At 39.3% G+C, this 24,104-nt stretch overlaps 1 protein-coding gene across 1 annotated transcript in view; it reads left to right on the top strand.

Moving 5' to 3' along the window:
• The window catches only part of rnf121 (ring finger protein 121), a 78,559-nt gene that overhangs the window by 9,818 nt on the left and 44,637 nt on the right, over positions 1-24,104 (top strand). The window contains exon 3 of the mRNA XM_067422864.1: positions 851-992. Coding sequence (XP_067278965.1) covers positions 851-992 — 142 coding nt within the window. The remainder of the gene's footprint in view (positions 1-850; positions 993-24,104) is intronic.

Here is a 24,104-nt window from a genome sequence, read left to right as displayed (position 1 = left end):
GTCTTCATTCTATAATTTAACAATAAACTGAATGTTAATAAATAAATTTGTTATTTAGCCAAGCATTTGGTGCTTTTCTATTTTTCATTGGTGTTTGATTAACATTAATCACACAGAATATTAGGTCTGACTTAAGACCTGCACGGATCTAATTACCTCAACTGTATGTCCACTAAAGACAGATCCGACTGTGTTTACCTGAATACTCGCCAGACCATGCATTTTTATGTTTGACCATTCAAACCCAAACAATAATCCGCTAAAGAACCTTATTGCGACCGCATGTTGTCTGAAAGGTGTTTGTGTGTGGGCGTGCACTTCAGTTCAGAGTCCGGCAGCGCGAGCACGTCTGGCGCCACACTTTTTCTTCTCATGCGCGCATATTTCGGTTGCTTTCTTTATCATGTGCTGCGCGTATATATTTAACTCTTCTACTTCCAATGTTTAGTGAACTGTGGAAGCAGAGTTTCGCACTTGTGTCCTGAAACCTGCTGTCACACATCCACGCAAATTAAGAATACAGCTCATGTTAGTACTGTCCTCTTTAAAGTACTAGTACTAATAAAATTCCATATCGTACCGTTTGTAGTAGCAAGTTATCGCAATACTTTTCTAGTACCGGTATATCGTGCGACACTAATAGTAATTGAAATAGTTATAATCTATTTGGCTATTTGCCGTTAGCACAGACCTGCAACACAATTTTAGTTGAAAACTACTGCTGTAAGACTCTTGTGCAAAATCTAAATAAACAAGTAACAGCTAAAATATTGGATCTATAAAAACAGATAATGTAATTGGATGTTAATAAATGTCTGCTTATTTAAAGATCTTCTTTTCTGTTTTGCAGGTTGGAACATGCTAAAATGCATGCCAAACACAAAGGGCATGAAGCCATGCATGCAGAGATGGTTCTCATTCTCATTGTCACACTCGTCATTGCCCAACTTGTCCTGGTTCAGTGGAAACAGAGACACCCCAAATCATACAATGTAAGCCAATTATTTGCTCCTCACACACACCAACACGCACAAAATAAAGGGGATTCAGAACATGTTGGAGCTAAAATACTTTAAAATCATTGTTTGCTTGTTTTTCTCCATCAACCTACAGTCTGTAGTCCATAATGCCAAATCAAAAAGCAGATTAGTGATCACTTTGCAAATTCTGAGGCACAGTCACAATGTAAATGCATTGACTAAAGATACCTGAAATACTTAATCTTTCAAATTCAGTCTGCTATTTTATTCAAACTATTGACCCTGGTCGAAAGCTTCCGTAAATATTTAGTTTATACTATACATTTCAGTTCAAGGTTAAATTGTGCAGCAGGAAAAACATTTAGTAGTGCGCAATTAACAATGTTAAATGGCACCAAGTTACTTCTAATACCAGTAAATGTATTTTATATATATGTATGTGCGTGCGTGTGTATATACATGAACGCGCATACATGCATACACTCGCACCAATAGATAAATAAAAACATTACATAAAAAATACAGAATTCAAAATGTATAGTATGTGTACAGAGCAACAATATTTAACTCTTAAATCATTTGCTTTGCATGCATTTACACATGACAAAACAAACATTATCCTCCCTGAGTGTTTGGAAACAATGTGAATGTCCTGAAATGTGTCTGTACATGAATGCAGCGTGCAATCAGTGATCTAGAGCGCACGCACACAGTCTGTTGGATCAGACACTACCGTGTTTCCTGTACGTCTTTGGACAAAATTCATACTTGAACAAAATTGTTCAGAAATAATCACAGAATACGACAGAGCTCAAGCAAAGCACACTGGAACAAACAATTCATTAAAAATGCAATGTGAGTCTTTTTTCTCTCTGATATGTCTGATGTGATCAGCCTGGCCTTAACATTAGCACTGTTTGAATTAATTGTATTACTATATCACTGAAAACTTTCCCAGTTTAAAGGGCTGGTAAAACACAATTTGTCTTTTCTAACTTTAGCTAGTGTGTAATGTTGCTTTTGTTTGACCATAAACAACATCTGCAAAGTTACAATGCTAAAAGTTTAAATCAAAGGGAGATATTTGCTTTTAAAGAAATCAATTTCTAAGGACTACAGCAAACGGCCGGTAGGGAACTACAGCCTTTTCCTCCAGGGTAGGCCATTTTTTATTGCTGTGGAATAGTAGATGAAGCATGAACACGTTACATTACACCCCACAAACACAATTAAGCCTTCAAAAGAATGTTTTACCACCCCTTTAATGGCTTAACATGGCCTGATGTCAAACAGAGAAGCAGAATCAGGTTAAAGAGTTATAATGGAAATGTCCTTCTACCAGGGTTACAGGTGCTGTATATGCTCATTCAGTCTTTTAACATTATCTAACTGTGTGACTAAAATTATGTTAATGATGCAGCTTTATGTAGGCTACTTCTGTAATTTATTTGCGTTCAATTATTTGAACGCGTTAAGGACTTTAAATTAATTGCATGCGTTTACACGTTAGCATTGGCAGCCCTAATATATACAAGTTTGACCTCCCCAAATAACATTTTGCATTTTGTTAGTGGCATTATAACAAAGGAACTTGAAGATCCCAATTGTTACATTCCAGTAGACTGGGGAAACCCACCCTGATCTGCCGGTGATTTGATTTCGCCTTTCAACTCAGTCTGAAATCTTGTACATTCATTTTCTACTGCTGGCACATTTGGCACTTTTGCGGGAACCAATCACAGACTGGCTTATCCACCTGGCACGCTACTGGCGGGTTTAACATGATGACTGATAAAGAACGGATGGGTCAATGTCTGTTGATCACGCCTCTTCTGCAGTAGAAAATACATAGCAGACTCACCAGACCAATGTTCATATTTTAAATTGAGCTTGGTCTGGAGATAACCAGACAAAGATTCCAGCTCAAGGAAGCAACAAAAAAAAGGGATCAGAGTCCAAAGTTAACATAATGATCAGCATTTATGTAGTCTAGGGATTTGAATTAAATTATTATTATTATTATTATTATTATTATTATTATTATTATGACAGCAAATAAGAAAGCAACAGAAAAGGGTCCAACTTCTGAGCACAAAATGCAGGATGGAAATCCAGAGGTATAGGGGCTTTCTTCAGACAAAGGACAAACATCTCAAATACACAGTGTGTTCTTAAGAGCAGGTGTTGATCCTTAGCTGGTAGCCTGTAGAAACAAAGAAAAATAAAGCTACAGGCAGCAATTATCAGGGCCAAGCACAAAAAAACAAAAAAAACAATGAGTTATGCAAGCATGTCTGGGAACTTCAGAACAAATGCAACAATAAGTCATTAAATACAATACAATAGTTAAGTCAAAAGGCTGAAAAATCACAAATACAATGTAATATGATTAAATTGCTTATCATGTTTGACCAGTATGGGCACTGTTACCAAATTGGTATTGTGTGGCCAGTGTGAGCATACAAGGTTTGATGTCAATATGGTAAAGTATAGTGCTACAGCCTCAGAATAAGCTTGACACCACGCCATCAAATTTGTTGATGCGTTATTCCACTAGGGCTGGGTATCGATTCAGATGTTCCGATTCGATTTCGATTCACAAGCCCTCAAATCGATTCGATTTTGGATTCTCGATTCAACTCAAATGAATATAGAATACAAATACTATAGGTATTTAGAAAAAAGAACAGTGAACATAAATGGGTAATTAAAAAGAAATGAAGTGCCACAAACCTGTGTATTAAACTTTTTATTTTAGGTACACATGAGTAGCCTACATTAAAACAGAACGTATCTCTATATTACAAATCCATACAATTGTTAAATACAACTTTGCAACTTTTTTCTAAAAAAAGTTTATCTGAGAAGTATTTTATGGATGTTTTGATATATTTATTCTAAAAAATAAAAAGGATATTGTATGATTTTTTTTTAAAGCAATTTTCAGTACACGACAAGCTTTTCTTGCGATTTTGCCGCTCGTCATGTGTGCATTTACTTTTTATACACTAGAAACGCGTTTATTTTTTTACAGTCTATGGTTAATTCCTGGACACAAGTAGTTGCCGTGGTAATGGACAACAATACCTTCACGTGCTGACTTAAGTTGACTGTGGACTAACTATTATTTGAGGAATCTGTTTATAATATAAGCTATAAGGGTTTGAATTATTGATCCTCCAAGATTAATACTGATTGTTAGTATTAATGTTTAAAATTTAATTATCATAAAAACAGTGTTTGATTACCGCCAAGGATGCAACGAATTTTCGGCCACGAAAGACTTTTATCACCGAAACAATATGGCCGAAATGTTGTGATGATGCAAACAGAAACCGCGACCTGCATGTGCTTTTCTAAAGCAACATGTGTGCGGACTAGGGCTGTCAACGAATATTCTAAATTCGAATATATATTCAAATAGTTTTTAAAAAACGATTTTCGAAGGTGAAAATTAATATTCAAATAAAAAAAAACCTGCCACGGTAGAAGAGACGTGGCTGTCTGCTTTGCGAGTGAGCGTGCACACGCATGGGGGATTCAGGGACAGGTCACAGCAGGAGTCGTTGCTGAAAGTTGACGCGTCTTGCAGTGAAGATGGCAGAAAGTGCAGAGCCCAACTCGACCTTGGCAGAGAAAGCGATTTTTAGCTCCAAAATCTAAAGCCATGTCTGGAAGTACGTTGGATTTTGGTCGGTAAGAGGTAAAATTGTTCAGCCGAGAGATAAAGTTATATGCAATCTATTTAAGATACAGTTAGCATTATATGCCTAATTTTATTTAACATAAAACCGAAATACTAAAGTGTAGGCTACTGTACTGACTGAATAAATATTGCATGAATAAAGGATAAATGCACTGTTTTCACTGGTTTGTTTATTTACCTGTCAAGGAAAAATTCCATGTTTAGCACAGCACAGCTCGCTCGGAGTATTCAAAATGCTGTAAAACTTCAATTAATATTAATAATATTTGTTTCAATCACTGAATGAAGCCTGCCATATTTGGGACAAGAGTCGCGAGTCTCGCGTCTTAAATTGCTTGCACAAAACTCTTGATCAGCACTCAAAGTTTGTTCATTTAAACCGTTATCGAGAGAGAGAGGTCTGTGCTCTGCGCTCTTGGCCATTAGTTAATTTACTCTTTTTTTTTTGTAAGTAATACGTTGTCAAATATGTATAAACTTAAATAGACTACCTATACAAGTACTGTAGTTATGTCTCTTTGTATTAATTTTTTTCTGTTATTGACGTAATGCGTGTCATTGACAAAATGTGCACCCAGATGTTCGAATAGTTCGAATATTCGTGTTTGTTTTAGAGGGAATATTCGAACATCATTTTTGGGCAATTTTGACAGCCCTTGTGCAGACTGCAGTGTGGACTTATGCGGTTCATCTCACATCTGAGGATGCATCTATAATATGGGTTGTAACTTGAAAATTATGCTTTGTTTATGTGTCTGTTGATGGATAGACGTACTGGCACCTCAGTGATACACTACAACGACAGCGCTAATAAGACGCGAATGAGAACTGTGCAATCATCCAAGAGCACACACTCTTCTTACAGGACAAAAATATTAAGATTATGTTTAACGTTTTAGTTTTTTTAGAATTTTATTTTATACCGTGCATTGTTGCAATGTGCTAAAAATGTTTTCATAGTTTGTAATTGATTTATTATTTGAAACTTTAATATTAATTTATGCAATTGCAATGCCTTGATTTTTAGTAAAGTTACACAGTCCTAGCCATAAATGCAATGATTACTACAATTACTAATAATTGGAATAATTTCTTTGTGTTTCAGTTTTCGGCCTTCGTTTCCTCTTTTGCAGTTTTCGGTTTCAGCCAAGAATTTTGATTTCGGTGCATCCCTAATTACCGCGATTTTGAAAACTGGCAGTAATCCTGTCCAGCCAGCATCAGTCTGGCGCAGACACAGCGCACAGCTCTGTTTTTTTTTTTTTTTTTTACGAGAATAAATGGTGGAAGGCAGTGACAGCACTGTGGAGATTTTTCAGCCTTATAAAAGGACCAAATCTGAGGTGTGGTCAAAATGTTGCTTTTACAAAATTCCTGAGGATGGACCCCCTGTCTGCAGAACATGCAAAAAGAAAGTTAAGGCAATCGGGGGAAAGATTTAAAATAGTTGTGGTAGTTGAGGCCAAGAACAGGCAGGACAGAGAGTAGAAAAGAAATGGAAGTTTATTGCTTCCAACACAAAAATTATATACAGGGGCAGATTCCAACAGAAGTCATACAAAATCAAAAAAACTTAAGATTTATGCTAACTGAAATTAACAAAAATCAAACAGGCCTGAAAAATAAATCTCCCCTGTAAACAAAGTAAACAAATCAAAATCTAATTCAAAACCAAAGGTCAGAAGGCTAAGGTGGCTGGACAATACTGACTCACTCTACTTCTCCAATAATGCTATATATATACCCATTTAGCCTCTACCAAACAAAAATAAGGTAAATAGCAAAATAATACAATTACCAAATAAACTCAAACAATTAACCTTTACAACACAATATCATTATCACACCTAACCTTAATACAATCATATAACAATATATATGAAAAGAAAATACTCAAATCAAACCAAGATATAACTGAATGAAAAAGTCAAAAGATCCCCTCTAAATCAAAATGGAATGGTACAGTCCAATTTCCTCTGGAACAGCATAAGTTTGCAGGCTGATGCCCCGCCTCTTCCTTTATCTGCTGCCACATGGAATGCGGCCGTCACTCCATGGACCAGAAGAATCTAGGGCTCAGGTATAGTCAAACAGCACAGGAAAATATAAGAAGTGTGCACCCTTCTGTATATTTAAGCTTTGAATAAACGGTTAACTCATGTTCTTGTCGTGTGGGTTTTTGTATATGAGGGGATAAATAAACATTAAATTAAACTACAAATGTTTGGTAAAAGCCAAAATATGTGAGGTAGGCTACGCACCCGTCACACTCTCCCCCACCTCTGGTTCCTCAGTCACATGACGGGAGAGGAAATCCGCTGCAAGGTTCTCTTTTCCTGGTCGATGGAGAACTGTAAATTTATAGGGTTGCAGAGACAAGTACCAGCGAGTTATCCTGGCATTAGAGTCCTTCATTTTATTTATCCATAGGAGAGCTCTATGGTCTGTCTCCAAAGTGAAGTGTCTGCCCAAAAGATAGTATTTAAAAGAGTCCAAGGCCCATTTTACCGCCAGGCATTCTTTCTCAATAGTCGAATAGCGTACCTCCCTGGGACTGTACAACACTGGGCCTTCCTGTAGAGCTCCTTGGATATCCTGGAAAGCTCTCTGAGCCTGCTCAGTCCACTGAATCTGGTTTGGAGAACCTGTTTCTTGGTCTTTGGTAGGAGCCAGGACTTAATAGCTTGCACCTTCCCCACTTGAGGCCGAATGACTCCATTCCCCAGGACATAGCCCAGGTATTCTGTCTCTTCCTTCGCCAAGACACATTTACCCGGATTGATGGTCAGTCCTGCTTCTTGGATGCGTCTTAAAACCACCTGCAAGTGCTTCAGATGCTCTTCCCAGGTTCCACTAAAAATCACAATGTCATCAAGGTATGCTGAGGTAAAGTCAGACAAGCCATACAATACCTGATCCATCAGTCTTTGGAAAGTGGGCGGAGCCCCATGCAGGCCAAAAGGCATGGTCTTAAAATGATGTAGGCCCCAAGGAGTCCGGAAAGCAGTCAACTCTTTAGATCTGGTACTCAAAGGCACTTGCCAGTATCCTTTACACAGATCAACCGTGCTAAGATATTTTGCATTACCCAGGCGTTCAATCAACTCCTCAATACGCGGCATTGGGTAGGAGTCAAATTTTGAAACAGAATTCAAATATCGAAAGTCAATGCAAAATCTTGTAGTTCCATCCTTTTTTGGTACTAAGACCACAGGACTGCACCACTCACTTTTAGAAGGTTCAACCACCCCCAAAGAAATCATCAGGTCTAGTTCCTTTTTAAGAGCTGGAAGTAGACTTTCAGGGATACGATAACTCAGTCTCTTTGGAACTGCATCCTCTTTCAAGACAATGTCATGCTCCACCAGTTCTGTTAGACCCGGCCTTTCCTGGAACAATTCCGGATGACACAAAGGCTGAAGTTGTCGCTGCTGGAACACAGAGAGATGATTTAATTTAAGCACTGCCGAATTCTGAACAGGAAAATACTGCTCCTCCACCTCTTCCTCGTCTTCCACAGACCGAATCAACATACAGTCCTTCCGAGGGGACCACTCCTTCAAAAGATTTACATGCAAAACCCTTCTTGACCGAGCTTGTCCTGGGGTCGAAACCTCATAGGTTGTAGGTCCCAACTTCTTGAGGACTTTAAAAGGCCCTTGCCATTTGGCTAAAAGCTTACTGGACACTGAAGGCAACATTACAAGCACCTGCTGACCTGGTACAAATGAACGGGATCTTGCAGATTTATCATACCAGGATTTTTGTTTCTGCTGTGCCTCTGCCATATGCTCTTGTGCCAGGGATGTCATCTTTCGCAGCTTTTCATGCATGGCCACTACAAAGGATGCAACATCCATTCCTTCCCCTTGTTCCTTCTGGCCAGCCCATGTCTCTTTCAGCAGTGACAATGGTCCTCTTACTTCATGGCCGTATAACAAGTCAAAAGGGGAAAACCCTGTGGAGGCCTGGGGTACTTCACGGTATGCAAATAACAAATAGGGCAACCATTGATTCCAGTCCGAGCCAGCCTCATTTATAAATTTCCTGAGCATACTTTTAAGGGTTTGATTAAACCTCTCTACTAATCCATCTGTTTGAGGATGGAACGGCGTAGACTTTAAGCCCTTAATGCTCAACAACTGATAGACTTGCTTCAAGAGCTTTGAGGTAAAATTGGTCCCACAATCTGTAAGAATCTCCCTAGGGAATCCTACCCTGGAAAACAACTGAATCAAACAGGATGCCACTTGCTTAGCGCCAATTGTCCTTAACGGAAACACTTCTGGATATTTAGTAGCATAATCACTCACAACTAACATAAACCTGTGGCCTGCCCTACTTTTCTCAACTGGACCAACAATGTCCATAGCAAGTCGTTCAAATGGAACTGCAATAACTGGAAGAGGTTGAAGGGGAGCTTTAGAGGGGAGTCTATTAGAGGTCATCTGACACTCTGGACAAGTTTTACAGAATTCTACCACATCTCTCCTGAGAGCAGGCCAATAAAAATGTCTCCTAATTCGGGCCAATGATTTTTGCCTCCCCAGGTGGCCTGCCCAGGGAATGGAATGTCCCAAAGTTAGAACTACATTTTGAACTGCCTTGGGTACTACCATCTGCAAACTATCTCCCTGTTGCCGATACAACACCTCCTCCTGGAGGACAAACCTCTCTACTATTCCTTTCTTTACGCACCCCTCACCTTCTCCTTGGCTAGCCAACTCAGCTTGTTGATACAACAAAGACACCACAGGATCTTCTTTTTGCATTTCAGCCATGTTACTAGGAATCTTAAACCCAGTCATGTCCTCCATCTTACCATCCTCTGCCTGACCCTCAACTAACAGGTATCTGTACTTCTCTTGCCTCCGCTGTTGTCTAGATTTCCTCACCTTACCCGGTCCAGCCACCAGCTCAGCGTCAAAGAAAGGGAGACTTTTAAGCGTTTCGGATTCATCCGCACTCTGCTTAACCTGAGCCCGGGTCATCACCATACTAGAAACAGAGTTAGGAAGCAACAAATTTAACAGTGAAGGAAAATCTTGACCTAAAATCACAGGATACGGTAATTTTTCTACTACTCCTACTCTCAATAAATAGGGTAGCTCATGTACCACTACCTGCACTCTAACTATAGGGTAAACCTGCTCTTCACCATGGACACATTTAATGACCACCTTACCTTCCTTCTCTTTTAAATGCTTTGGGACCAAATGACTTTCCACCAGCGTCTGCATACTACCAGTGTCTATCAATGCCATCACAGTTTCCCCATTTACCTCTACAGGAACGGTCAAGGTTTGCGACTGAGTCAGCTTCTCTACCCCTGATTTTGGCACTGTGCATATGTGGGAAGTTTTAGCCAATAGCTTAGGACACATGGGCTTTTTATGCCCTTCCTGGCCACAATAATAGCAAATGAGCACCTGACTAACCTGATGTAAAGGCCTAGAGGACTGATTTTCTTTTTTAAACTTCTTATTAGAAGAATTAAATTTTAAGTCACCTCGACTAGATGTTAACAAAGGCCTACCTTCACCACCTCCTTTAGTAGCTTCACCCCAAGCTTGTGAACGAGACCGGGCCGCTACGAACACATCAGCCAGGGTAGCAGCCTGACAGGCTGTACTAGGGTTGTGTTCTCTTACCCATACCTGCAATTCTGGTGAAAGCATTCTCAAATACTGCTCTAAAATAATCACTTCCCCCACAACCTCTACAGTCTTTCCCTTGGGTTGCACCCACTTTTCATACAGTTCTCGAAGTCGTACATAAAGTTCTTTTGGAGTCTCATCAGGCTCAATCTCTAATGAACGGAATCTTTGACGGTAAGTTTCAGGATTAATGGCATACTTGCTTAAAACAGCAGATTTTACTTTTTCATATTCTAATGACTCCTCAATGTCCATGTGCACATAGGCACTCCTAGCCTTACCAGTCAATAAGGGCACTAACCTAAGGGCCCAATCAATTTTTGCCCACTTACAGGCCAGAGCAATTCTTTCAAAAGTGGTGAGAAAATGTTCAATGTCATCAGAATCTTGCAACTTCTGCAACTTAGGCTCAATCATACCTCGGACAGGATCTGGAGCAGGAGGCACAGAGGCATTGGACACATTATCAGGCATTTCAGACTGTTGATCCGGTCCTGATAAACCCTGGAGATCAGAGGTTGTACGGACATCCACTTCCTCCCTAAGAAGGTTGAATTGATGCTGCATTGTTTTCCACCGTTGATCTTGCCGAACTGCCTCACGCTGCATCTGGGCCTCTTGTCGTTGCTGAAACTCCATATTTTTCCGAAACATCTCAGCCAGGTCTTGCAGAGTCAGTTGTCCTGGATCATCAGCCACCTGAGGAACTCCTCCCACTGCTGCAGGCTCATCCGCCAACTCCTCCACCAAAACTGCTTCATCTCGTTGTTTGAACGCTGCCAATTTCTTTGGGGCCATATTGTTACTACTCAACACTGTCCTTCACTGGCCAATCCCACCGCTGCCACCATTTGTGGTAGTTGAGGCCAAGAACAGGCAGGACAGAGAGTAGAAAAGAAATGGAAGTTTATTGCTTCCAACACAAAAATTATATACAGGGGCAGATTCCAACAGAAGTCATACAAAATCAAAAAAACTTAAGATTTATGCTAACTGAAATTAACAAAAATCAAACAGGCCTGAAAAATAAATCTCCCCTGTAAACAAAGTAAACAAATCAAAATCTAATTCAAAACCAAAGGTCAGAAGGCTAAGGTGGCTGGACAATACTGACTCACTCTACTTCTCCAATAATGCTATATATATACCCATTTAGCCTCTACCAAACAAAAATAAGGTAAATAGCAAAATAATACAATTACCAAATAAACTCAAACAATTAACCTTTACAACACAATATCATTATCACACCTAACCTTAATACAATCATATAACAATATATATGAAAAGAAAATACTCAAATCAAACCAAGATATAACTGAATGAAAAAGTCAAAAGATCCCCTCTAAATCAAAATGGAATGGTACAGTCCAATTTCCTCTGGAACAGCATAAGTTTGCAGGCTGATGCCCCGCCTCTTCCTTTATCTGCTGCCACATGGAATGCGGCCGTCACTCCATGGACCAGAAGAATCTAGGGCTCAGGTATAGTCAAACAGCACAGGAAAATATAAGAAGTGTGCACCCTTCTGTATATTTAAGCTTTGAATAAACGGTTAACTCATGTTCTTGTCGTGTGGGTTTTTGTATATGAGGGGATAAATAAACATTAAATTAAACTACAAATGTTTGGTAAAAGCCAAAATATGTGAGGTAGGCTACGCACCCGTCACAATAGTCTTTGTGACAATCACCCACTGTAGGGAACGCAAGGCAAGTTACCTTTGAGGGATATTTGAAGAATCATTGCACCTGAGTCATTGCACCTGAGACAGGTTTATTTAGAATGACGTGTCGAGTAATCAGTTATTGAATAGGAATATTCGAAAGATCAGAATCGTCACAAAGATCGGGTTTATTGAGGATGACGTGTCCGTGGGGCAAATTCAGAGGAGACACATTAATGACACAGTTTTAGCATACACTCCAGGATGCGCTGGTCATGTCCAGGCGCAGGTCCACAATCTGATCTGGATATGGCCTGGATCCGGCCGACTGCAGTAAACCTCGGGATAAAAAAAAAAGAGACTAACATTAGTGTGGATGACACACTTTTTTTGATGTAACTAGTACATCAGGTGTTATGGAAAGTGTTCCCGGTTCCAGCTGACCTAGTTAATGCAGTCTAACAATCAATTGATTTGAATAAAATAAGTTAAAAATGTTCTATGTGTATGCCATAGTTAAAAGATGAGTTTTTAGTCTAGATTTAAACTAACAGATTGTGCCTGCTTCCCGAACAATGCTAGGAAAACCGTTTCAGAGTTTAGGTGGTAAAGAGGAAAAGGATTGGCTGCCTGCAGTTGATTTGGCTATTCTAGGTATTATCAACTGGCCAGAATTTAAAGACATGATGGATTATAATTTTTTAAGAGCTTGTTCAAGAACTTGGGAGCTAAAACCATTTAGTGCTTTGTTAGCAATAATTTTTAAAATGTATGCGATGTAATAGGGCAGTGCAGTGTTGACAGAACTGGGCTAATATGATCATACTTCCAGTTTCAGTAAGAATTCGAGCTGCTGCGTTTTGGACCAGCTGAATTTTATTTATTAAGCGAGCAGGGCAACCACCAAGTAGAGCATTACAATTATCTAGCCTTGAACACATGAACTAACTGTTCAGCATTTTGCATTAAAAGCATGTGCTGTAATTTAGATATATTTTTAAGATGGTAGAATCCAGTTTTACAGATGCTAGAAACATGGCTTTTAAATAAAAGATTGGTATTATAGAGCACACCCAGTTTCCTGACTTGGACAGCTGCAGGCATTCATGTAAACGGAGCTGTGCAGAGCAAAGTGAGTGTTTCAACTTCTCGAAAGAATTCCTATGAAAGATACGTTTCCAATGGCATGAACTGAAAATGCGTCAGACTGAACGCGCTGTGAATGTATTGCTGCGAGCGTGGTCGCGATTACCTCAGCTCTCATCACAAGAGCTCATTCAGCTCATTCATCACGATGAATGTAATCTGACTCCATCAGCGTTTGTGCTGTGACACTCATGTGGCAACTTGCTCATTATATTAAACAGAGACCTTCAGTTTTAAGTGTAGTGTCTGTTCTGTAACTAAACTGATTTTATGAAAATGAACGTGGTGGGAAAATGATCCAGTGATCCGGTAGTGGTGGCTTTGGGAGCGGCCTTGTAGGACGGCGAAGCATTCTGGGAATTGTTGTTTTTCATCCCCATGAGACAAATACATTTTCTGTCTTTTCTCCACCAGATTCAAAAATAATTTCGCATTTCTTCTACATTAATGACGCAGTTTTAATACAGATTCATCTTCCCAGCGCTGAAGTACCCCTTTAATACATTTCTTAAAATAAGTTCGTGTTTAATAAAGTTTATAAAAAATTACAGTGGGTCTATATATTATATGTGTGGCTCCACGGGGGTCCTTCATTACTAGGTTAAATTTACACCACTATCCTTATTAGGAGAAAATATGTTGTTTTAATGACATAAGATCTCGTTATTACAACACATAGGCCCTATGTGGCAGATATGCGTCACCATACTAGGTAACTTGTAAATGCGAAAAAAAAACTGTTGCCATTGCAGTTTTGCAAAATTTTCCTGAAAAACCACCTCATGCAAGCGTAAAAACTTTTTTTGCGATTATATGGATTGGTGATGGAGAAAGTCTGAACCCGCAATGTGGATGCCACAATAACAAAAAAGGTGGGATAAACCTTTTTATGAACCGATCAAACAAAAAAAATCACCATGTAAATGACCTGACCCGATTACTTTTAAGTGTGCATCCTTAAATGACGTGATACACAGCACGCGCCTTCACCACTGACCGCGCGCCGCGCTCACACAAGGGCTATAATGCTGACGAGAGGAAAGTTAGTTTTTCTGAGGGGTAACGTTAAACTTTTTATTAAGTAATATATATAAGTTATAAAGATAATGTTGGCATAATGACACAGACATAGCCTGGCTAGACCCTCTCATCTTGACAGCGTTTGTCCCAGGCACTTTTTACTTCAACTGCGCCTGACAGAAGAATTTATTTTTCTGAGATGATTATTAAACTTTACAACAAATAAATAGCTTTTATAAAACAGTATAAGTCCTGGTGGTTGTTGAGAGTTGATATTGCATCCGTGAACGTATTCCAGCTGCAGGACGACATTTCTGATAGAAGCGGTTCGCACACCGGACTGAAGCTCAGCACCGCGTCGCAGGATCTCACGCCGGAAGCGCACATTATATACGCGCAAGCTCAATTCTGAATGACTTCTGACAGAAGAGCTGCACGGTGGGTGTATCTTATAGCACAGGTTCAAATCAGTATATTGATCAGATTTGATCAATTTATATTAAATATAAATTTAATATAAAGTCTTGAAATGACGCTCATGGCGCGGCAGGATTTTGAACAACTTCCTGAGTTGCCGCGGACAGGCACCGAATGCTGCCGCCGGTGTGCTTACACTCATTGAAAACAATATGTTTGAATTTTAGAGACGTGGCACGCGCTGCGCTGCGCTTCGCTTCGCATCCGGTGTGCGACCCCCTTGATGCAGCAGACAAACTGCATGTCACAAAATGTTGCGATTGAAAGTCAGCACATGTAAACACCAGATCGGTTTAGATAACGTATCATGTAAACAGTCCACTAAATCTTTCAATCTAAATTATTTTAATCAGAATGAAAAAAAAGTGTGAATGTAAACGTGGCTATTGTAAAAGTAATTTAATTGGGTTTGATGTGGTCACACCACAGGACATCCCGTCACACCACGGGACGAAATGAGACACTATATTGAATACTTTTGTATATTGAATCTCTATTTGAACATCAATTTTTATATATATATATAGTCCTTCTCAAAAAAAATAGCATATGTGATAATAGTTCCTTATTTTCCATAATGTAATGATAAAAATTAAACTTTCATATATTTTAGATTCATTGCACACCAACTGAAATATGTCAGGTCTTTTATTGTTTTAAAACTGATGATTTTGGCATACAACTCATGAAAACCCAAAATTCCTATCTAAAAAAAATGCCATATTTCTTCCGACAAATAAAAGAAAAGTGCTTTTAATACAAAAAAGTCAACCTTCAAATAATTATGTTCAGTTATGCACTCAATACTTGGTCAGGAATCCTTTTGCAGAAATGACTGCTTCAATGTGGCGTGGCATGGAGGCAATCAGTCTTTGGCACTGCTGAGGTGTTATGGAGGCCCAGGATGCTTCAATACGGCCGGTATTAAGCTCATCCAGTGTGTTTGGTCTTGCGTCTCTCAACTTTCTCTTCACAATATCCCACAGATTCTCTATGGGGTTCAAGTCAGGAGAGTTGGCAGGCCAGTTGAGCACAGTAATACCATGGTCAGTAAACCATTTACCAGTGGTTTTGGCACTGTGAGCAGGTGCCAGCTCACATGGCACCCCAGACCATCACTGACTGTGGGTACTTGACACTGGACTTCAGGCATTTTGCCATTTCCTTCTCCCTAGTCTTCCTCCAGACTCTGGCACCTTGATTTCCGAATGACATGCAAAATTTATTTTCATCCGGAAAAAGTACTTTGGACCACTGAGCAACAGTCCAGTTGCTTCTCTGTAGCCCAAAGTGGCTTGACCTGGGGAATGCGGCACCTGTAGCCCATTTCCTGCACACGCCTGTGCACGGTGGCTCAGGATGTTTCTATTCCAGTCTAAGTCCACTGCTTCCGCAGGTCCCCCAAGGTCTGGAATCGGTCCTTTGGTCCTCCACAATCTTCCTCAGGGTGCGGTCACCTCTTCTCGTTGTGCAGTGTTTTTTGCCACACTTTTTCATTCCCACAGACTTCCCACTGAGGTGCCTTGATACAGCACTCTGGGAACAGCCTATTCATTCAGAAATGTCTTTCTGTGTCTTACCCTCTCGCTTGAGGGTGTCAATGATGATGAGCTCTGTGAACAGCCAGCCTCTTTTGCAATTACCTTTTGTGTCTTGCCCTCCTTGTGCAGGGTGTCAATGGTCTCTCTTGGACAACTGTCAAGTCAGCAGTCAATGATTGTGTAGCCTTCAGAACTAGACTGAGAAATCATTTAAAGGCCTTTGCAGACGTTTTGAGTCAATTAGCTGGTTAGATTGTGGCACCAGATGTCTTCAATATTAAACCTTTTCACAATATTCAAATGTTCTGAGATACTGAATTTGGGATTTTCCTTAGTAGTCAGTTATAATCATCAAAATTAAAAGAAATAAACATTTGAAATATATCAGTATGTGAGTAATGAATTAAAATAATGTACAAGTTTCACTTTTTGAATGGAATTATTGAAATAAATCAACTCTTTGATGATATTCTAATAATAATAATAATAATAATAATAATAATAATAATAATAATTATTATTATTATTATTATAAAGTACAACAAAGGGAACAAATAACAAAAAACAAAAATAATGAATAACAAGTAAAAATATAGAATACAAAAATCAACCAACTCAGACATCTGAACAGAAACAGAGCTGATGGTGAACAGAAAAACAGAGCTGATGTAGGAAGTCTCTGTAAGCTCCAGTACACTGTGGTCCACTCCATGTATTACATTTCTCTCGGCGCTAGAGGGTCTATTACATATTCCCAATTCATCGAGGCGTGACAGCTGAAGACCAGATGATGGGTCTTCATGACGATTTAGACGATGGGGATCGCTGCAGCACCACGCAGGAGGCAACAAAGTTTACAGGGTACTTCTGTTGACACACCGGGGTCGGTGCACAAGTCCAAGCCATTCCGTGGCCGTAATGCGGAATAGCTGCGCAGCCGAGACTCAGCAGCGGAGAAGCAGAACATCCCAACATCGTGCCGGACGCTGATGACGCTAGCCCGGTGCAAACTTCAGTCACTATGCAGCTCAAGCCTGAGGGAGACCAATGAGACCACCAGTGAGCAGCAGACACCCAGAAGAGAGAGCAGTCACAGCGAGCAACATGAAATGTCCTTCAAACCAGAACCAACTGCAGCTATTCAAACATAATCAGTGAAGCTAACAACATCCTCTCAGTGGCTGCCAGCAATCACCAACAGTCCCAGTTGTAGCTCTGACTGTTAGACTAGTCACAAACATAAGAAAATAAAATCTAAATCTAACTGTATAGTTAACATGATTTGTGGGTGGAGAAGCGGCGAACAGACAACACCAGCGTCCTCTACCCCACATTGCCTAGCCTAATTATATGACCAGCTCCTGTATATTTATGTTTAATATATGTATATGCATATTGTATATAATATTTACGGTGTGTTTAATATATATATAGAGACAGAGATGTATTTATATTAATGTTTCATTTTGCAAACATAACAGATGAGAATCTAACTAGACATCTGACTTAATAATGTCACACTACAGGACTTCTTCACCTTTACCGCCATTTTGAGTAATTTCTATTCAAGACTGATTTTGGGCCTTACAGTAACTGAAGAACTTCATTGTTTTAAACCTGAATATGTTTCTTTAATTTTAAATATTTTTCGTTTTTCTCATACTAGATCAGTCACAGGACTATGAAAAATTGACACAGAAATGATGAAATTGATCAAAATAATAAGAGATTAACACTCAACTTTTAACCTCTTTAGCACATCCAAACATCTGGGGGATTTCCTGGTAGGGGTTTGACTAAATGACCCCTATTGCTGTCCATGTAATTGCTAGTACAAAAATCTAATATCCTATGCAGGACAGCATTTGTGTTTCAAAATTAAATGTACTGTAAATATTATTTTAGTACTTTTTAGCATTTTGAAAATGTACGTTAATTAAGTAAATACATATAAAATAAGGCATTTATTAGCTGCTCCAAGCATATATGCTTTTATTTGGCTGTTACAGTCACACTGCAGGACATTTTGCTATTCACCTTGAAACATGAACAACACCAAAAACATTTTATGTCCCAAAATCATAATATTACAATAAAATGATGATCTATGCCCCACTGGCATGTGGTGTTTTAGTTGAAAAATGCAGTTCAGTAAACATTTACACTTAATTACAGAAAAAACATGTCACGTCATCTGCCCTCATTCCTTCATTCATTCATTCATACATACATACATACATACATACATACATACATACATACATACATACATACATACATACACAGGTGTCTTTATGCAGCTAACGACCTCAATCAGGTGCATCTAATTTAGGATAATAAATGGAGTTGAGGTTGACATTTTTAAGTTCTCCCACTTGAAAATCACGGAGAGGTCTGAAATTGTCATTGTAGGTGCATGTCCACTGTGAGAGACATAATCTATAAAAAAAAAATCCAGAAATCACTATGATTTTTTAACTATTTGTATGATACAGCTGCAATAAGTATTTAAACACCTGTCTATCAGCTAGAATTCTGACCCTCAAATACCTGTTAGTCTGCCTTTTAAAAGGTCCACCTCCACTCCATTTATTATCCTAAATTAGATGCACCTGTTTGAGGTTGTTAGCTGCATAAAGACACTTGTCCACCCCATTCAATCAGTAAGAACCCAACTACTAACATGGCCAAGACCAAAGAGCTGTCCAAAGACACTAGAGACAAAACTGAAAATGGTGAAAAAAAGGTCCATTGTTGTTGGAGCTATCATTAGAAAATGGAAGAAGCTAAACGTGACTGTCAATCTCAATCGGACTGGGGCTCCATACAATATCTCACCTTGTGGGGTCTCAATGATCTTAAGAAAGGTGAGAAATCAGCCCAGAACTACACAGAAGGAGCTGGTCAATGACCTGAAAAGAGCTGGGGCCACCGTTTCCAAGGTTACTGTTTGTAATACACTAAGACGTCATGGTTTGAAATCATGCATGGCATGGAAGGTTCCCCTGCTTAAACCAGCACATGTCCAGGCCTGTCTTAAGTTTGCCAAGGACCATTTGGATGATCCAGGGGAGTCATGGGAGAAAGTCATGTGGTCAGATGAGACCAAAATAGAACTTTTTGGTCATAATTCCCCTAAATGTGTTTGGAGGAAGAAAAATGATGAGTACCATCCCAAGAACACCATCCCTACTGTAATGCTTGGGGGTGGCATCATGCTTTGGGGGTGTTTTTCTGCACATGGGACGACTGCACTGGATTAAGGAGAGGATGACCGGGGCCATGTATTGCTAGATTTTGGGGAACAACCTGCTTCCCTCAATTAAAGCATTGAAGATGGGTCGAGGCTGAGTCTTCCAACATGACAATGACTCGAAGCACGCAGCCAGGATAACCAAGGAGTGGCTCTGTTAGAAGCCTATCAAGATTCTGGTGTTGCCTATCCAGTCTCCAGTCCTAAACCCAATAGAGAATCTTTGGATGGAGCTCAAACGCTGTGTTTCTCAGTGACAGGCCAGAAGCCTGACTGATCTAGAGAAGATCTGTGTGGAGGAGTGGGCTGAAATCCCCCCTGCCGTGTGTTCAAACCTGGTGAAAAACTATAGGAATCGTTTGACCTCTGTAATTGCAAACAAAGGCTACTGTACCAAATATTAACAATGATTATCTTAGGTGTTCAAATACTTAATTGGAGCTGTATCATAGTATCATGTAATCATAACGTGATTTCTGGATTTTTTTTTTAGATTGTCTCTCTCAGTGGACATGCACCAAAGATGACAATATATATATCTGAAACCCTACGACACCAGGTTGTCCAGATTAAGGCCAAAAGGATGACCCTTTCAGCTATTGCAAAAGAAGTTGGTCATTCCCAATCTGTAATTTCTAGAATATTGAAGCTTTACAAAGACACTAATTCATTCAAGTAGCCAAAAAGGTACGCAAGACCAATGCACTAGAGGACAGGACAATGCGGACTCTTTCAATGGGGAATCGGTTCAACACTGCAGCTGGAATTACTCGCCAGTTCAGAGATGAACACAGTAAGGTCATTTAAGAGAATTCAGACTAAATGCAGCCTCTCATCAGCAGAAAGGATCAAAAGGCTAGACTAACCTTTGCTGAGGAACATGTTCTGTGAACAGAGGAGAACTGGTCCTAAGTTCATTTTAGTGATGAATGCAAGTATAATTTATTTGGGTCTGATGGGAAACATTATGTTCAGCATCAAACTGGAGAAAGATTGAACCCAAAGTGCCCAAAGAAGTGAAAGATGGAGGAGGAAGTGGCATGGTTTTGGAGATATTTCTGCAACAGGAGTTGGGCCTATTATACAGCTACATGGCAGAACCTCAGAACCTGTTTATCAGAACCTCCTTCGTCAACATGTGGTTCCTTCCCTGCGATCATCTCCCAATCAGCCCGCCATTTTTATGCAAGAAAATGCCCCCGATCACACTGCAAGACGGGTAAAGCAGTTCCTTGAAAGTGAGAACATTGAAATAATGAAATGGCCAGCCCAGAGTCTGATCTAAACCCCATTGAAAATCTATGTAATATCATTGGCGACAAAGTTATGGCTAAGAAACCCACTACAGTTACTGAACTGTGGAAGAGACTGGAAAAAGAGTGGACCAAGATCAAACCGGAGCAGTGTGAGTATCTAGTGATGTCCTGTGGCCACAGATGTGCTGAGCTAATTCGAGGCAAGGGCCTCTATTTCCTACTAATTTTTGACTGCTGTAAGCTTCACATTTTAGTTGTGATGTTTTTTTGTTTTTGTGCTGCATTGGTTATTGTTCTCTAATTTTGATCACAGTGTTTTTGACAAAATAAAGGTTTTTCAAGTACCTTGGTATTTTAAGTTAAAATATGGGGTGGGGTATTGACATATGGTGGGGTGCTTGACAAATGTCAAATACTGAAAGGGGGGTGCGTGCTACAAAAAGTTTGGGAACCACTGGCCTAAGGGTTACAGTTACAGCCTTAGTGGTGGCATGTCCACATGCTGCATTCCAGACAACTAGGTATTTGGATTTTTAATTCTGAAATGTGAAATTAACCCTTAAACAGGCAAGAGTGGAAAAGATTAGCTGAAATTATTAGCTTTTCATCTCTCTTTGTATCATCTGGATCTTAGCAAAACACATCCAATAGAATTTTTGATGCATTTCAGGGTTCGAGACTAACAATTGAGAGCAGTAGCACGGGGCCACTATGCTCTACAGATTTAGTAGCGCTAAGGTTTTTTCAATCATAAAGTTAATGTAATCACAAAATTAGTATTGTTTTGCTTTAAATGTCCAATGGCATGAAATGTTTATTTTATGAGGTTTTTTAACATAAGTATGAGTTCCCCTAGTCTGAATATTGTCCCCAAGAGGTTAGAAATTTTGATCAGTGTAAAACGAGTTCAGGCTGTCTTTCTCTGCCTTTGAGAGAATGAGAGCCCAGACGATGCTGATCTTGAATTCTCCTGTTATGAAGTAATACCAGGAAAGGTTACCGCCACTTCCTCTGCTTTGCCCGCTCAGAGAATTAGTAGAGAATGGATTCAGTTTATCAGTCGCAATGTCAGCACAGGCTTTACCATACGGATTCAACAGCACTGCCACAAACAGTGAGTAACAGTGTTCATTAATGCCGGATCTGGGATCAGTGAGTTCTGATGTCTAGCTAATCATTCAAGTTCACACAGACTTTCTTTCTAAATTGTTTAATATTGTTAGTCCCGCTGCTGGCCTTCAACTTCACATAATTTCTGTTAATAGCATGAAACAAATCTGTTATTTAAATGATTAAACTACAGATAGCGATCAGAGAACACTCTTTATAATGTTTGGGATCTGTCAATCACACGTATGCAGTGCACACTTGCTCAAACTGCCATTTGAATGATGATGCTCTAGTAATTATGCTCAACAGAAACTCTTTCTGTATTCATGTTGTGTGTTTGCTGTTAGCTGTGGTGAAAGCATTTTGTGAGAGAAATAACGTTGCAAAGTTCACAAGTGTTTAATCAGAGCTCTCCGATACAAACAAAATAAACTTCCCTCTCACTCTCAACAACTCTGTACAATAACACTTCCTCAGCAATCTTTCACCAGCTCCGTCTCTCTCTTTCTCTCTCTTGACTGGCAGTGAGTGCTTCAGCTGCTTGCGCCTAACTAAATCAAGCCCCCTCCACACGTAATCTCATTTCAAATGCAAAGATGTCTGCATACACAAAGATGTTTCACTGAAGTCTCAAAGCATACACGCCCCTTGAAACAGACCATTCCAGCCAGAGGTCTAATATCAGTATAGAAAAAATGCCTTTTATTTCTTGATGACATTTTTTTATCCATACTAAAAACCATTAAAGGGGGGGTGAAATGCTGTTTCATGCATACTGAGCTTTTTACACTGTTAAAGACTTGGATTCCCATCCTAAACATAGACAAAGTTTCAAAAACTAATGCTGAACGTTTGATGTAGTATTTCTGTGTTAAAAATACTCCTTCCGGTTTCTCACAAGTTTCGGAGAGTTTTTTTCGAGTATGGCTCGACTTGACGTAGGGCTGGACGATATGGCCAAAATTTATATCACGATATATTTCTTAATTTTGGTCGATACGATATAATTTCGATATCGATATGAACTAAAAGCTTTAGAAAAACTACCAAGAACTGCCACAAAGGATGTCTGTACCTACAAACTTCTGAAAAATTAATTTGCCAAGTCTATGAAACCTCCTTCTATAAAACTATATAATATTTTAGAAATAAAAACGGTACAAATAAATTTTTAAAAGGTGAAAAGCCTTTATACGAACAAGAAATATGAAATCACCGTCAAATAAACATAAGACTCACTTCGCAGACGCAGTTTATTGAGCATTTTCTTTTAAGTTTTAAATTTCAGTGAAGAACAATTCATAGCGCTATATTCTCCTTTTATACAAAACTATAGACCTTTATCTACTGATGCACAAAAAATAAATAAAAGACTCAATTCAGTGGCCTATTTGTGCACTGTTTGAGATGAGTGCACGCTGCTTTTTGCAAGGCTTTAAACACGAGCAAATGATACATTTTCGTGAAGCCATGTCTGACCGTCTTTCACAAGCTTTGAAAGGTAATTTAAACGAGAATGAACGCATTGGTGTTAATACATGACATTGTGTGCAAATGTGGAAAGTATTAAAACAAATGTGCCACTTGCCTCTTACATAAATAGTCTACATTGATTATTTTTAACGCTTGGCATCATATTGTTAGACATTAGATTAATGCATCTATGTCGATGTTTTGTTACACCCCTAGTCGGCACCTCTCCGGCACATTTTGCAGCACACTGAAACCTGAAGTTTAATATCAGCCCCATTCGCACGGGATTCGTATTATCTGGGGACCTCTGGTGATTTGTAATAATTGCAGAGAATGTCTGTGATCTTAATCCCGTGCGAATCGGCCATGTCTGAAATTTGTAAAGTAAAAATTCCCCCGCAAATGACCTACCATATTTCGCCGAACACCAAGGTCCTGTGATAATATTAGTCCCGTGCGAATCGACATCTGTGATTTGGCCAGGATTAGGCAGATTGTATATCATTTTGCAAGCTTTTTTTCTTCCTGTGAGCATTTCTATCTTTATCTTTCACGAAGAATAAAGTCTGCATTCATAATGCGCACCGTTATGAATTACTGTGCAGCCACGCCCGCACAGATTATACTTTCACTTTAGAATGAGTATCAATTTGGGAGTAATCTGATTGAATGGTGTGTTTAATATTAACATCAATAGCCTATTGTTCTTAATGAAAAACAGAACAGAACAGTACAGTACAATGACAAGCTTTTTTAAATAGGCGCTTTTACATTTTTGAAACTGAATCTTCCGCCGTGTGTCAGCTTCTCACTCGTGAT

Source organism: Pseudorasbora parva, chromosome 18, assembly GCF_024679245.1.
Source record: "Pseudorasbora parva isolate DD20220531a chromosome 18, ASM2467924v1, whole genome shotgun sequence".
In the NCBI taxonomy this organism is placed as follows: Eukaryota; Metazoa; Chordata; class Actinopteri; order Cypriniformes; family Gobionidae; genus Pseudorasbora; species Pseudorasbora parva.
The sequence above is the reverse complement of the archived record's forward strand: the minus strand, read 5'-3'. Positions and strand labels throughout refer to the sequence as shown.